Source organism: Pituophis catenifer, unplaced genomic scaffold (assembly GCF_029215685.1).
Source record: "Pituophis catenifer annectens isolate HBS135680 unplaced genomic scaffold, rPitCat1.0.hap2 SCAF_4, whole genome shotgun sequence".
In the NCBI taxonomy this organism is placed as follows: Eukaryota; Metazoa; Chordata; class Lepidosauria; order Squamata; family Colubridae; genus Pituophis; species Pituophis catenifer.
In genome coordinates this window covers 64,106,306-64,119,323 of record NW_027256884.1, presented here as the reverse complement: position 1 = coordinate 64,119,323, position 13,018 = coordinate 64,106,306, and the positions used below count along the sequence as shown (strand labels likewise).

General features: G+C 37.6%; 1 protein-coding gene across 7 annotated transcripts in view; it reads left to right on the top strand.

Annotated features, from left to right (window-relative positions):
• Window positions 1-13,018, top strand: part of DMD (dystrophin) — a 2,096,968-nt gene that overhangs the window by 700,116 nt on the left and 1,383,834 nt on the right. For all 7 annotated transcript variants that reach the window (XM_070944209.1, XM_070944203.1, XM_070944204.1 and 4 more), the window contains exons 9-10: window positions 8,477-8,665; window positions 8,938-9,122. In XM_070944209.1, coding sequence (XP_070800310.1) covers window positions 8,477-8,665; window positions 8,938-9,122 — 374 coding nt within the window. The remainder of the gene's footprint in view (window positions 1-8,476; window positions 8,666-8,937; window positions 9,123-13,018) is intronic.

The following is a 13,018-nucleotide window of genomic DNA, read 5'->3' as shown; positions in this document are numbered from 1 at the left end:
CTGCAATAACACCAGCGGAACTGTAAAAAACTGTGCTACTTGGAATATCGTACATCTTAAGAAGGTACTTGATTGATACGTAGGATGCTGGCAGCAACCCGCATTAACCATTAGCATCAGTCAATGCTATTTGTGATGCATTTTTGAATGTTCAGTTGACTGAGTTTCATGTTTAATGAATAAAGTTAATAAAATAATAATAATAATAATAATAATAATAATAATAATAATAATAATAATAATAATGATGATGATGACTATCTACAATGTCATGACCGCGTTGCTAAGATCATTCACTGGGAATTATGCCAGAAGTTTGGATTTGAGTACAGCAAAAACCACTGGGAACATCAGGTTGAGAAAGTTTTAGAGAATGAGAAACTCAAGATCTTGTGGGACTTCAGGATTCAGACTGACAGGCACTTGGTCCACTACACACCTGACATAACAATAGTTGAAAAGAAAAAAAGTATGGTTCATTGACATTGCAATACCTGGTGATGCACAGATTGAAGATAAGCAGCAAGAAAAAATCACCAAGTATCGGGACTTGCAAATTGAAGTTGAGCGACTGTGAAAAAGAAATTGTGTGTTGTCCCGATTGTAATTGGAGCCCTTGGAGCAATACCCAAAGGGCTACCTCGCTATTTAGAAATTCTAAATTTATCGGACTTGAACATTTTGACTCTACAAAAAACCACCCTACTCGGAACAGCTTACATCCTCCCATGATACCTTAACAGTTCCTATGTCCTTGGTTAGGACTCGAGCTGCTGAGCTATTAACCAGCCTCAAAGCTGTGAATCTCACCAAAGATTAATAATAATAATAATAATAATAATAATAATAATAATAATAATAATAATAATAATAGTTACACTAATCAAATTTATATAATCCTAGTATTGATATACATGTTAGATATTCAATATTTCAATGTTCCATTTTAATGCCAATGATATTATTAAGCGTACATACTAATACCATCTTTCAACTTCTAATGCTTTCATCTAATTATTACTTATATTCTATTATATAAAAATTATATCTGCTAATATTCCCTCTATTATTTCTATCTCTATTCTAGCTTCTAATCAGGCCAATACTAATAATACTAATTCTAGTGTTAATACACATGTTTATATTAAGACATAGTCCTTCATTATTTGGTTGTTCAAAGTCACAATACGCCATTCATGTACCAATCATCCTATTATTTAAACATACCTAATAATACCATCTTTCAACCTCCAATCTTTCCATCTAACTATTGATTTATATAAAGATGTGTATTCTTATGTCTTCCCCTATTCTAGTTTTTAATCAGGCCATCATTATATTAGAAAAAAAAGAAAAAATAATTCTTTTCTATCCATCATCTCTTGCCCGTTTTAATACTTCAATTCTTATTTGTTTTTTAGCTTGCCTCCCATACTCCTCTCTTGGATTTTTGTTTCTATCAGCATCTGTGTCTTTACCATTCAGTCTGAATATTTCTCCCATCTCTAACCTCCTAAGCTGCCAGGTCTCTAGAATGTCCACCCAAACCCTATCTCCCTTTCATAAGTATCTTCCAGGTTATCTGATTCCATGTTTAACTTTCTTAAAGTACTTTTCCCTTGGTTTATTTCATCAGTCATTACTATCTTTATCGTCTTCTCCTTCTCATCTTCTTGCTTTGTTTACTGGTTTGTCTGTTCTATCTTTTACTCCATTCTTTCTGCTGTCTCCTCTTTCTGGACTCTTTTATCTTCATTCATTATCAGTTGTAGGATATTTTCTGTTTACCCATTTATGTCTTGCAATAGGTTCTTTATCTCTCTGTGATTCTTTGTCATAGTATCCTTAATGATTTGAAACATCAACGCCATTTCTTTTGAAATCTCACTCTTTCCCTCTGATGGAGCATCTTGTCTTATTTTAGTAAGTCCCACTCTTACTCAATAGTCCAAAAACTGTCAGGATGGGGTTGAGGGTTGTCCCCGAACCATGAACCAGCTCACGAGCAAACACACTAGGACTGAAATAAAACTAGCAGAGGAGTCTTGTATAAAAATATACTTTACTTCAAAATGTTAAAAAACACTATATCTTTAAAAAGGCACATTAATAACAAAGTCTTATCTTGGTTAAATGAAGCCAGGCCATCTCCCTAAATTCCTCTCCACAATACCGAAACAGTCCATAAGAAAAAACTAACATGACATTAAACAGCTTCGGTGTCGATACATCATCGAGGTGGTAGAAGGGCAGCAGCGTAGGCTTCACAGCTAAAAGTCACCTATGAAAAACAATTCAATCAGCAAACGTGGCTTGAAGCTCCTGGAAGGGAAACTGCCAGCAGCAACAGTTCAGATGTTGGCTTGCGTGCTTCAACTCAGCAAAAGGCAAGCCGAAATTGGAGACTTCAAAAGGCTCCCAGCTATCTCAACTCACAGTTGCAGCTAGCTCCGTGGGAGTATCTTTACACAGCTCTTCAACTCCTTTTCTGCTGCTATCTCTGCTGCAGCCGTCAGGACTCCTTATCTGAGTTCTCCTCCCTTCTGCAGCTCTGCTCTGGGCTCTGCGTCCAGGTGCTTCAGCACTGGCTCTGCATCTAGGCCTAAACAGCGTCTAGGCCCAAATAGCAAGCAGAAAGGTCCGTGCTTATATGAGGAGTTAACCTGCAATTAACTAGGGTGGGGAAGGCTTGCAGTTAATTGCAAACAGGAGATGGCTTGATTGGATCCATACTGTTTGTAACTGATCAAGTAGCTACAGCAATTCTGAAAACATTCGTGACAAAAACAATATATTCAAGTCCAATGTTGCTCTTCAGAAAGTTCAATAATCATAGTTCTTTACATCTCAGGATTATTAATTAGTTCCATTTAAGTAGTCCAGGCAGCTTCCACAAATCAAAAGTCACTTTACTTTACTTGAGAATCTTCCTTATTCTCACAATAGAGTCTCCAGTAATCATAAAGTAGATAGTTATAGAACAGTAAATATCACCACAGTCCTCCAGATGAATGTTGTTTATTTCTTTTATCATAAATCTTCCCTGGCTTGTAGGTGTATGGTATATTTTCCATTCACCAGTAGATGGCACCCTCAACTTAGGCTTCAGCATTGTTTTAAGTCTGATAAATTAATTAATCCAATTTTAGTTCAATTTATGGAAGCAAAGTCGGCTATTCAAGTAGATAGTTCCAGCATTTTATAATGCCTTTCCAAAACAATGCCTACCCAGTTTAAAAATCCAATTTTCTATTTTTTAAAAGGTCTTTAACTTTTCTCCCCTTAGTTTCTTTCTTTCAGGTCTAGGATTTTTCTCTCTATGGTTGTTCACCACTTTAAGAAATAGTTCTAAGAGTGTCTTTTCCTGGATTTTTTTTTCTTTCTTTTAAAGTTAGGATCTAAGTAAAAAGAAGAATCTTCTCACCCAGATCGTCACTGTTCTTCTACAACGCTCCTGCACATTTCTTTGTTGCCTCGGCTGTCCCAGCTTCATGGCTGCCTCTTCTCGTCGTGGATGAGAGGGAAGAAGCCCTGGGTCAAGCAGGAGAGTTGCTGCTCTCTGTGACCTGCAGGGTGACCCTCTTTTCTTCACTGGGTGGCTTTAGCTCCTTTCGGAGCCCTCCAACAGGGAGAACTCGGCGCAGGAGCATGGAGACCTGTTCCTCATGTCCAATCTTGCCACACCATCAGCCAGAAGTCTAGAAGTGTACATTTTCAATAGCCATCCCATTCTTTTAACCTCTCTCTTTGTAAAGATTTGCACAGCTTTTTCCTTCTTTGAGTTCAAGAAAATGGTGAACGTTTCTATCTGTCATAGGAGGAAGCTGTGTTATAATTGAAGGTGGATTTGTAGGTGCATGGCATTTCTATGTTTGGTTCTTGTATTTCCTGATTTTTCTAATTTTTAAAATATGTATTTGAGTTCTTGGATATTGTTTATGTTCATGCAGTTAGCTTCCCAAAGGTTCTAGGAATTGGTGGCATACCAGCCCAGTAAATAACTTAAATAGCTAATTATTTTGATCACATGACTGGGGAAGCACTATAATGGCCATAACTTCAGGGACTGGTGGTATATCACTTTTTCCAGCACTATTCTAAGTTGGAATAGTCGCTGAACAAATGGTTGTAAATATAGGCTTATCTGTAACTGAGGAGGTATGGGGGGAAATGCTGAAAGAATAGAAGAAAATGTGTGCAATGCAAAGAAATTGATAACAGGTTTGTGTCCATGTATTTAATTCACAGAAAAGTGCTCCCAGAAGGATATTTTACCACAGTATTTGACAAAGGATTTGTAGGGAAATTGGAGAAAGAGTGTGTTAGAACTAAGTATACTTTAAAAAAAAAAAGAATTATGTTCTGCTGGTAGTTTAAAACTATCTTGCTTCTTCTTAAAATTCTAATTATTTAAGATTCATTCCCCTAAATTAATATAGAAAACAAGTTTCTTGAGTCCCTCCTGACCAAATAGGGTCATTTTCAGCTCTGAGACTAATTATTATTCATTATGTATAGTCTTTTATCCAAAACTATTAGTATACAATAACGAATATCTCTGGATAATTTTAAGGGGTATCAAAGTACTCAGTGTTGTAGAAATAACTTTAGAAGAATTAAAAGAGTAATACTTTATTCTACAGGGTAAAATAATGCAAGTAAGAAACTTGATTTTGGGAAGCTAATTAGGAAAGTATATGTTTAATTACTTTGTACATCTCCACCCCAGGCCATCCTAACGATGCCCTTGAAGTGATGTCCCAGTGCCTGGAGGCTGTGAGGGTCTGGATGGGGAAAAACAGGCTTCGACTCAACCCTTCCAAGACCGAGTGGCTGTGGCTTCCGGCGTCCCGATATAGCCAGATGGTGCCATCGCTGGCTATTGGGGGCGAGTTACTGGCCCCCTTGGAGAGGGCTCGCAACTTGGGCGTCCTCCTGGATGCACAGCTGTCTTTAGAAGAGCATATGACGGCCGTGGCCAGGGGGGCTTTTCATCAGGTTCACCTGATTCGCCAGTTGCGTCCTTTTCTGGATCGGGACTCCTTACACACAGTCACTCAGGCTCTCGTCACTTCCTGCCTGGACTACTGCAATGCTCTCTACATGGGGCTCCCCTTGAGGAGCACCCGGAGGCTCCAATTGGTGCAAAATGCGGCTGCGCGGGGGATTATTGGAGCGATGGGCCGCTCCCATGTGACATCCCTCCTGCGCGAGCTGCATTGGCTCCCGGTGGTCTTCCGGGTGCACTTCAAGGTGTTGGTTACCACCTTTAAAGCGCTCCATGGCACAGGGCCTGGGTACTTACGGGACCGCCTTCTGCCACCGATAACCTCCCACCGGCCAGTTTGCTCCCACGGAGAGGGACTCCTCAGGATGTCGTCAGCCAGGCAATGTTGGCTGGCGACCCCCAGGGGGAGGGCCTTGTCTGTGGCAGCACCTGCCCTCTGGAACGACCTGCCCCCGGAGATACATAGGATACTAGATCTCTGTGCTTTTCGCCATGCCCTCAAAACTTTTCTATTTCACCAAGCTGGGCTGGCGTAACCCCCCCCCCTTTAGATATTTTAATTGTAATGGATTTTAGTTGGGATGTTTTAAATTTGGGCCAAAATTTGTTTAATTTTTTTTAATAATTTTTAATTTTGTATTGGATGTTTTTTATTCTTGGCTGTTCACCGCCCTGAGTCCAGCAGGAGAAGGGCGGTATAAAAATTTAATTAAATAATTAAATAATAAATAATTTAAAAATAATTGAAATTTATCTTTAAAAAATGTACTCTTATACTATATACTATATACTATATACTATATACTATATATAGCATATATTTACTCTATATATAAAGTTTATAATTACTATCCTGTATATTGATGAATCTATGATCATTCTTTACTAGGGAAGGAAAGTATAAAGGAAGGAGGAACAAAATCGGTTGTTTTATTCTATATTCTGTATATATTGTGCTTTGTAAAAGAAATAATAAGACAAATTGCACTTCAATGAATTAATGTTAGTATAATTTCTTTACACATTAGACTTCAAAGTATATCAAAACTTTTTGATGATCTGCCATGCCCACTTATCTATAAGGCCAATGATTCAAGTAACATTTTTTTATTCTTGAACAATGGATTATAAGCCATTACTAGCAGTATATTTTATTCCATTTAAAAGCAAAATTATATTTAAAAAGTCTGCATACACAGAAGAAATTATTTTAAAAGAGACAGGGCTACTATTAAATATATCTCTCTAGACCCATATTAGTTCACAACTATTATGTGGAACCTACAATAAGGGAAATTAAGAAGACTCCAGATCGGTTTAAAGTTACCATACAAACTTGTTTATGGAAGTTGCAAATTTACCTGGAACGTGTACATTTTTGCTACCTGAAATTGAAAAAGAAAAATTTGTAAGATAGACAGACAGACAGACAGACAGACAGGCAGGCAGGCAGGCAGGCAGGCAGGCAGACAGACAGACAGTATAAATATATATGTGCATGCAGAAATTAGCCAAATCATTAATTGCCATTAATTTATTTTTGCCAATTTTTTTTTTTTTTTAAATTTGATTTATATGCCGCCCTTCTCCGGAGACTCAGGGCGGCTTACAGTGCGTTAAGCAATAGCCTTCATACTTTTGTATATTTATACAAAGTCAGCTTATTGCCCCCACAAACTGGGTCCTCATTTAACCTACCTTAGAAAGGATGGAAGGCTGAGTCAACCTTGAGCCTTGGAGAGATTCGAACCAGCAGTAAATTGCAGGCAGCTGTGTTAATAACAGGGTGCTTTTTAAACCACTGTAGTACCAAGGTTGCAAGGCTCAATTCATCCTACTTTTTAAAAAGTAGACATCTGGCTCCCCATTATGCTACTGGGAATACAGTGTGTCCTTATGTTCTCCATCAGATGTCCATTCACTCTGCCAGTGGTCCCCAACCTTTTTATCGCTGCGGACCAATCAGCCTTTGATAATTTTACCATGGCCCGCTGAGCGCGCGCAGGGGTGGGGGCTTTGGGCCACACGTGCGTACCTGCACGGGGCTCTCTTCCCTGGAGCCTTTGCGCACGGCCCAGGAGCTTTTGCGCACGGCCCAGGAGCTTTTGCGCACGGCCCAGGAGCCTTTGCGCTGCAGCGTTCATGTCCCCCGGCCGCTGCGCGGCCCGGTGCCAGGTACTCCACGGCCCGGCACCGGTCCACGGACCGGGGGTTGGGGACCACTGCACTCTGCCATCTGCACTTTCAAACAAGAATGTCTCAATGGTTGGGTTCACTAGGCCCTTAAGCTTTACATCAGTTCTGTTGAGAATTAAAAACAAAACATGTCAAAATATGCATTCCAAATGCAAACCATAACACAATCCTAAATATGTTTACTTCTTCACAGATATCATTTCTTGATTCTCTATACACCAATGTTATTAAAAAAAATTTTTCCCCAAACTAAATTCTGTGCCAATCAATTCATATCTCCTAAATATAAGATGTTGTTAAAAGAAATGTGTTTCTGGTTTGGACATCTGTAACTAAAACTCTCTGCATAGATCTTTTGAATGGGAAGGAGGAAAAGAACTTTTTTTTCCTTTTGCAAGGAAGACGTTTGGCCTAGTATGTCATAGGCTTTTCCCTTCATGAGGTAAATGTAGGATTCCCCTAATTATTTAAAAATAAAATATGCATAAAATAAAGTCAACCTTCCTTACTAAATTTGTCTCTCTCTCTCTCATAAAAATGTTCAATATAGTATGTTTTGTCTTATGTAAAAAATTGTGATGTAAATAAAACAAAAACAAAAATAGTGATGAAGCTCCACATTCCTAATATAAAGCAGAGAAGTGTCCCTGCCATGAGTTGTTAGTTTTATATCTGCCATTCATTAGGGATACATTGAAGCAGAGACAGATATATTCAGCACAAGAGAAAAAAAAAATACTGCTAGAAGACAAACATGACTCTGGCATAACAATAATAATGTAGAAATGTCATTGTTTCAAATTCCTAGTTTATTTAATCTCTAATTTAATACTTGGCAAAGATAATGTTATAAGTTATACCAAAATGTAAAAAATAGAGGAATTATTTTAACTTACAACTGTACTTTTATAAATATTTACAATGTTTATATGCATTAATGTAGCTTTGCATGCAGTTATAGTGTAACTGAATATACAAACTGAGCTCACCACAATTAATGTTCTTGTTTTTAACCAAACATACCTATAACTAAAGCTGTGCATGAAGAATGTTTGATAACTCTTTTATGTTAATATTTATGAGATGGCTTTGTACCCAATGCCAATTCCAACACCTTTGTACAAAATAATAAAAATCTTATATCAGATCTAATTTTAGATGAAACTGATGCCATATGATGTATTAAATATTAAATTAACATGACATTTCATTTATTAATCCAGAAGAAAGTATACTAGTGAATTTTTCCTTACATACATTATTTATTTATAGCATTTTGAAAGTCAAGAACAGAAGTTATTTGCAACTTCACCCATGAGTTCAGAAACAGACCTAGAAAGCTACCAAACTGAATTAGAAGAAGTCCTCTCATGGCTTCTGTCTGCTGAAGATTCATTGCAAGCACGAGGAGAGATCTCCACTGACGTAGAGGAAGTTAAAGAACAGTTTCACACTCATGAGGTATAAATGAACAATGTCTATTTCAATAATTAACACAAAAATGTCAACATATACTAATTGTTTTTCTATGGTTACAGTATGACACTAAAAATGTAACATTTGAATGATATTTTTATTTCATTGGTTTCCTTTTTACAAAACACTTGAATCACATTGTTAATTTCTAAAAACTGGTTTATTTGATAAAAATTGGAAATTTAATGTAATATGTAAAATATCCATATGAGTATTTTGTTTTCTGTTGGTAATCATTGTTATAATGATTTTCCAAGGGTTTTATGATGGAATTAACTGCTCACCAAGGACGTGTTGGTGATATTTTGCAAGTAGGCAGCCAACTTTTGGGAACATTTGGAAAGCTTTCAGAAGATGAAGAAAATGAAATACAAGAACAAATGAATCTTCTAAATTCACGCTGGGAAAATCTCAGAGTCACAAGTATGGAAAGACAGAACTAGTAAGTGAATATAAATTGGGATTATCAACTTTGTACTGGGTGAAATTATTGTTATAGTATAAGCATGTCAAAATAATATTGTGTGTTTTTAATACAAATGTATGTGTCAGTGTTCCAACTAACTCCTCAGTGTAATTCAGAACTCTGAGACAAAGTCCATCAAAGTAAGATTTTATTAGAGAAGTCATATTGGCACATCTGGGGAAAACCCGAATCTGAAATCCTATGTTTTCCCCCACCCACACTAAAACTCACATCCTGCCCTGTCCAGTGACATTCACATCACATGGCCCAATCAATCTCCTGTCACAGCTGCCGCCAAACTTCAGTCACTCCCCTCCAGGTGCCAGCAACCCATCCTTGATCTCATGTGAAAGAATATTATTATGACTATACACCCTTTGCTACTCTCCCATTCCCACAGCTCGCCCATCCCCCACTGTGGCAGCCCTGTAAAGTCTGTCCAAAGATGGATCCAGGCTGACAGGCTGCCTCCCCTCAAGCGATGAGAACATCCTGAAACGAGACAAGTGACAGGGGGTTAGGGGACAAGGTTCTAAACACTCTCTAACCACCTCTCCCCACCCGCCCAAGAGCTTTGGATTATCAGGGAAATTTTCATGAAACTGCTTCACCAATCTATCCACTTTCACATCCAAGATTTTCACCAAGTGGCCTCAGACAAAGGGTACCTGTTCCAATGGATTAAATATTGTAAATGACCTCTGTGCAATCTAAAGTCCAATATTTTTTTTTACTTCATAATGGGTTTCCCCTTGTACTACAATTGCCCTAGGAGCTGGTTGATCTCTTGGTCTTATCTGCGAGCTAGCTGCTAATTTCAAAAAGCTGCTATGAAAAACCAGATTCACCTTCCCTATCAAGCAGGGAAGATTAAGCTGTACAGTTACTGGATTTATTACTTTCACTATGGGGAACAGTCCTAGGAATTTTGGACCTAGTTTCTTGGTAGGTAATCTTAGTCTAAGATACTTAGTGGACAGATATACCCGGTCTCCTGGTCTCCCACTCCCAAGGGGGCTTGAAGAGATTGGTGTTTGTCCGCCTGACGTTTGTCTGCCTGACGTGGGCACGGTGCATGCACATTGGTGAACCGGTAGGGAAGGTAAGTAAATTTCATCCCTGCTGAAACCTCCCTAGAAAAAAAAAGGTGAATGTTGGTGATAGGAGATTCAATTCTCAAGGGAACAGAATCAGCCATCTGTAGACCAGACAGTCAATCCAGAGAGGTATGTTGTCTCCCTGGAACAAAAATCAAAGATGTGGCTGAGAACCTAACCAAAATAAAAAACCTCCACAGATTGTTACCCTTTTTCTACTACTACATGAAGGGATGAATGACACAAAAAACAACTTGAAAACAATATTGAGTGATTATGAGCAGCTAGGCAAGAAAGTTAAGGAGTTAGATGCACAAGTATTTTTTTTCATCTGTACTGCCAATGAAAGGTCAACATCCGGTAAGAGAACAAAGGATTCTAGAACCACTGGTTAAAGGGTTGGTATCACCAAAAAAACTTTGGATTCCTGGACCATGATCTGCACTACCTCTATGATGGGTTTTTGGCAAGGGATGGGCTGCACCTCACTAAGACTGGGAAGAATGTTTTCAGAAAAACTGGCTCAATTTATCAGGATGGCTTTAAACTAAAATTGAGGGGGGAGAGTGACCAATCTTCAGGATCTCTAAGACCTAATTCCAAGCAAAAACCCCTAGAAAACAAGTCAAATAATGAGGTAAGGAGGGATGAGAAGGAAGACAAACTCATATACTAAATAGGAGTCAGACATAAAGATCTCAAGTGCCTATATACAAATGCACAAAGTTTGGGGAACAAACTGGGTGAACTTGACCTATTAATACATGAAGGTAGATATATAATATAGTTGGAATTACAGAAACTTGGTGGAATGAAACCCATGACTGGAACATAATAATAGAAGGATACAAACTGTTCAAAAACCCCAGACCCCATAAAAGAAGAGGTGGAGTTGCACTGTATGTAAAGGACCACTACATTGCTATGGAAATGCAGGAAACAAAGACGAAAACCTCCTAGAATGCAAATGGGTCAATATAAAGGGGGAAAAAAAGGATGAAATTACCATAGGTATATACTACAGGCCACCCAACCAAGCAGAAAAAAATAGATGTACTTTTTGCCAACCAACTAACAAATATACGGTATGTAGGAAACACACTACAATAGTAATAGGGGACTTCAATTACCCTGACATCAATTGGAAGACTAATTCTGCACTAAGTGAGAAATCAAATAGGTTCCTGACCAATCTAGCTGACAACTTTGTTGTCCAAAAGGTAGAGGATGGAACTAGAGGGACAGCCATACTGGACTTAATTCTTACAAACATTAAAACAACATACAAAATGGACAAACATCAATTCAGTCCAATGACTGACTTTTAGAAGTTACTACAACGGTGGGTTATTTTCATATTTCTATTTGTATCTATATCTACATTCACATATTTACATGGTTATATATGTATATATATAATTGACTCCTTGTTTACTTCTATGCATTTCTATTGAATAGTCGAAAATTATCTTTATATTCCTATTTTTGCCTCCAGCCAGCTGTACCATCTTTGCCATACTAAATAGTAATCAGTATCGTCTTTCTCTTGTATTTCTTTTGTGAGCTTATCCAATTCTGCACATTCTTTAATTTTAGCTATTATTTTATCCTCGGTGGGTAACTGTTCAGATTTCCAATGTTGGGCAAAGAGTATACGTGCTGCTGTGAGGATATGGATGATCAAATATTTTATTTCTTTGGTATATTGTGCTGTGATTATTCCCAATAAAAAGATTTCCGGCCTCATTTCCAGTTTTTGTTTTGTGATTTCTTCAATCGTTATTTTAATTTGTTGCCAGTATTGTTTTGCCCTTCGGCATGACCACCAGAGATGATAATATGTTCCTTTCTGTGATTTACATTTCCAGCACATTGGAGACGTATTTGGGAACATCTTGGCCAGGCGCGCCGGTGGGAGGTGCCATCGGTAGAACATTTTGTAAAGGTTTTCCTTATAGGGTATAGACAATGTCATCTTATAATTTATCTTCCACAAATTTTCCCACTTATCCAGTTCAATAGTATATCCTATATTTTTGGCCCATGTTATCATATTCTCTTTGACGACCTCCTCTTCTAATTTGTATTTTAGTAGGTACTTAGAAATTTTGGTAATCATTTTCTCATCTGTACTTTGTAATATTTTATCCAGTTCATTTGGTTCATTTTGGAATCTGAATTGTGCCCGATCAGCTTTGTATCTTGATTCTATTTGCATGTATGGCCACCAATCAATGTCTATACCCTGATTTTGTAATTCTTGTCTTGTTTGTAATTTTCCTTCACTGTTCAGTAGTTCTTTATAACTCCTCATTTTCTCTTTTCCCATTCCAAATAAATTTTGTTATTATTTTATTAAGGTCCTTTAAAAAGTTCTTTCCTGGCCAGACTGGGGTTACTTGAAAGAGGTAGAGTAATCTAGGCAGTATATTCATTTTTATGGATGCGATTTTCCCTAGAAATGACAGTTGTAATTTGTTCCACGTTTCCAGATCTTTTCTAATTTGTTTCATTAATTTGTTATAATTGTCTTCTCTAATTGTTATTGCTTTAGCAGTAAGCCAGATTCCTAAATACTTTATTCTCTTTACAATTTGTATTCCTAATTTATCTTCTAGTTTTGTCTCCTGTACCTTTGTCAAATTCTTTGTTAATGCTTTAGTTTTTTGTTTGTTAATTTTAAGCCCTGCGACTCTTCCATATTCCTCTATCTTCGCTAAAAGTTTGGTTCCTGTTATTTCCGGTTGCTCCATTATAAATACTACATTGTCAGCG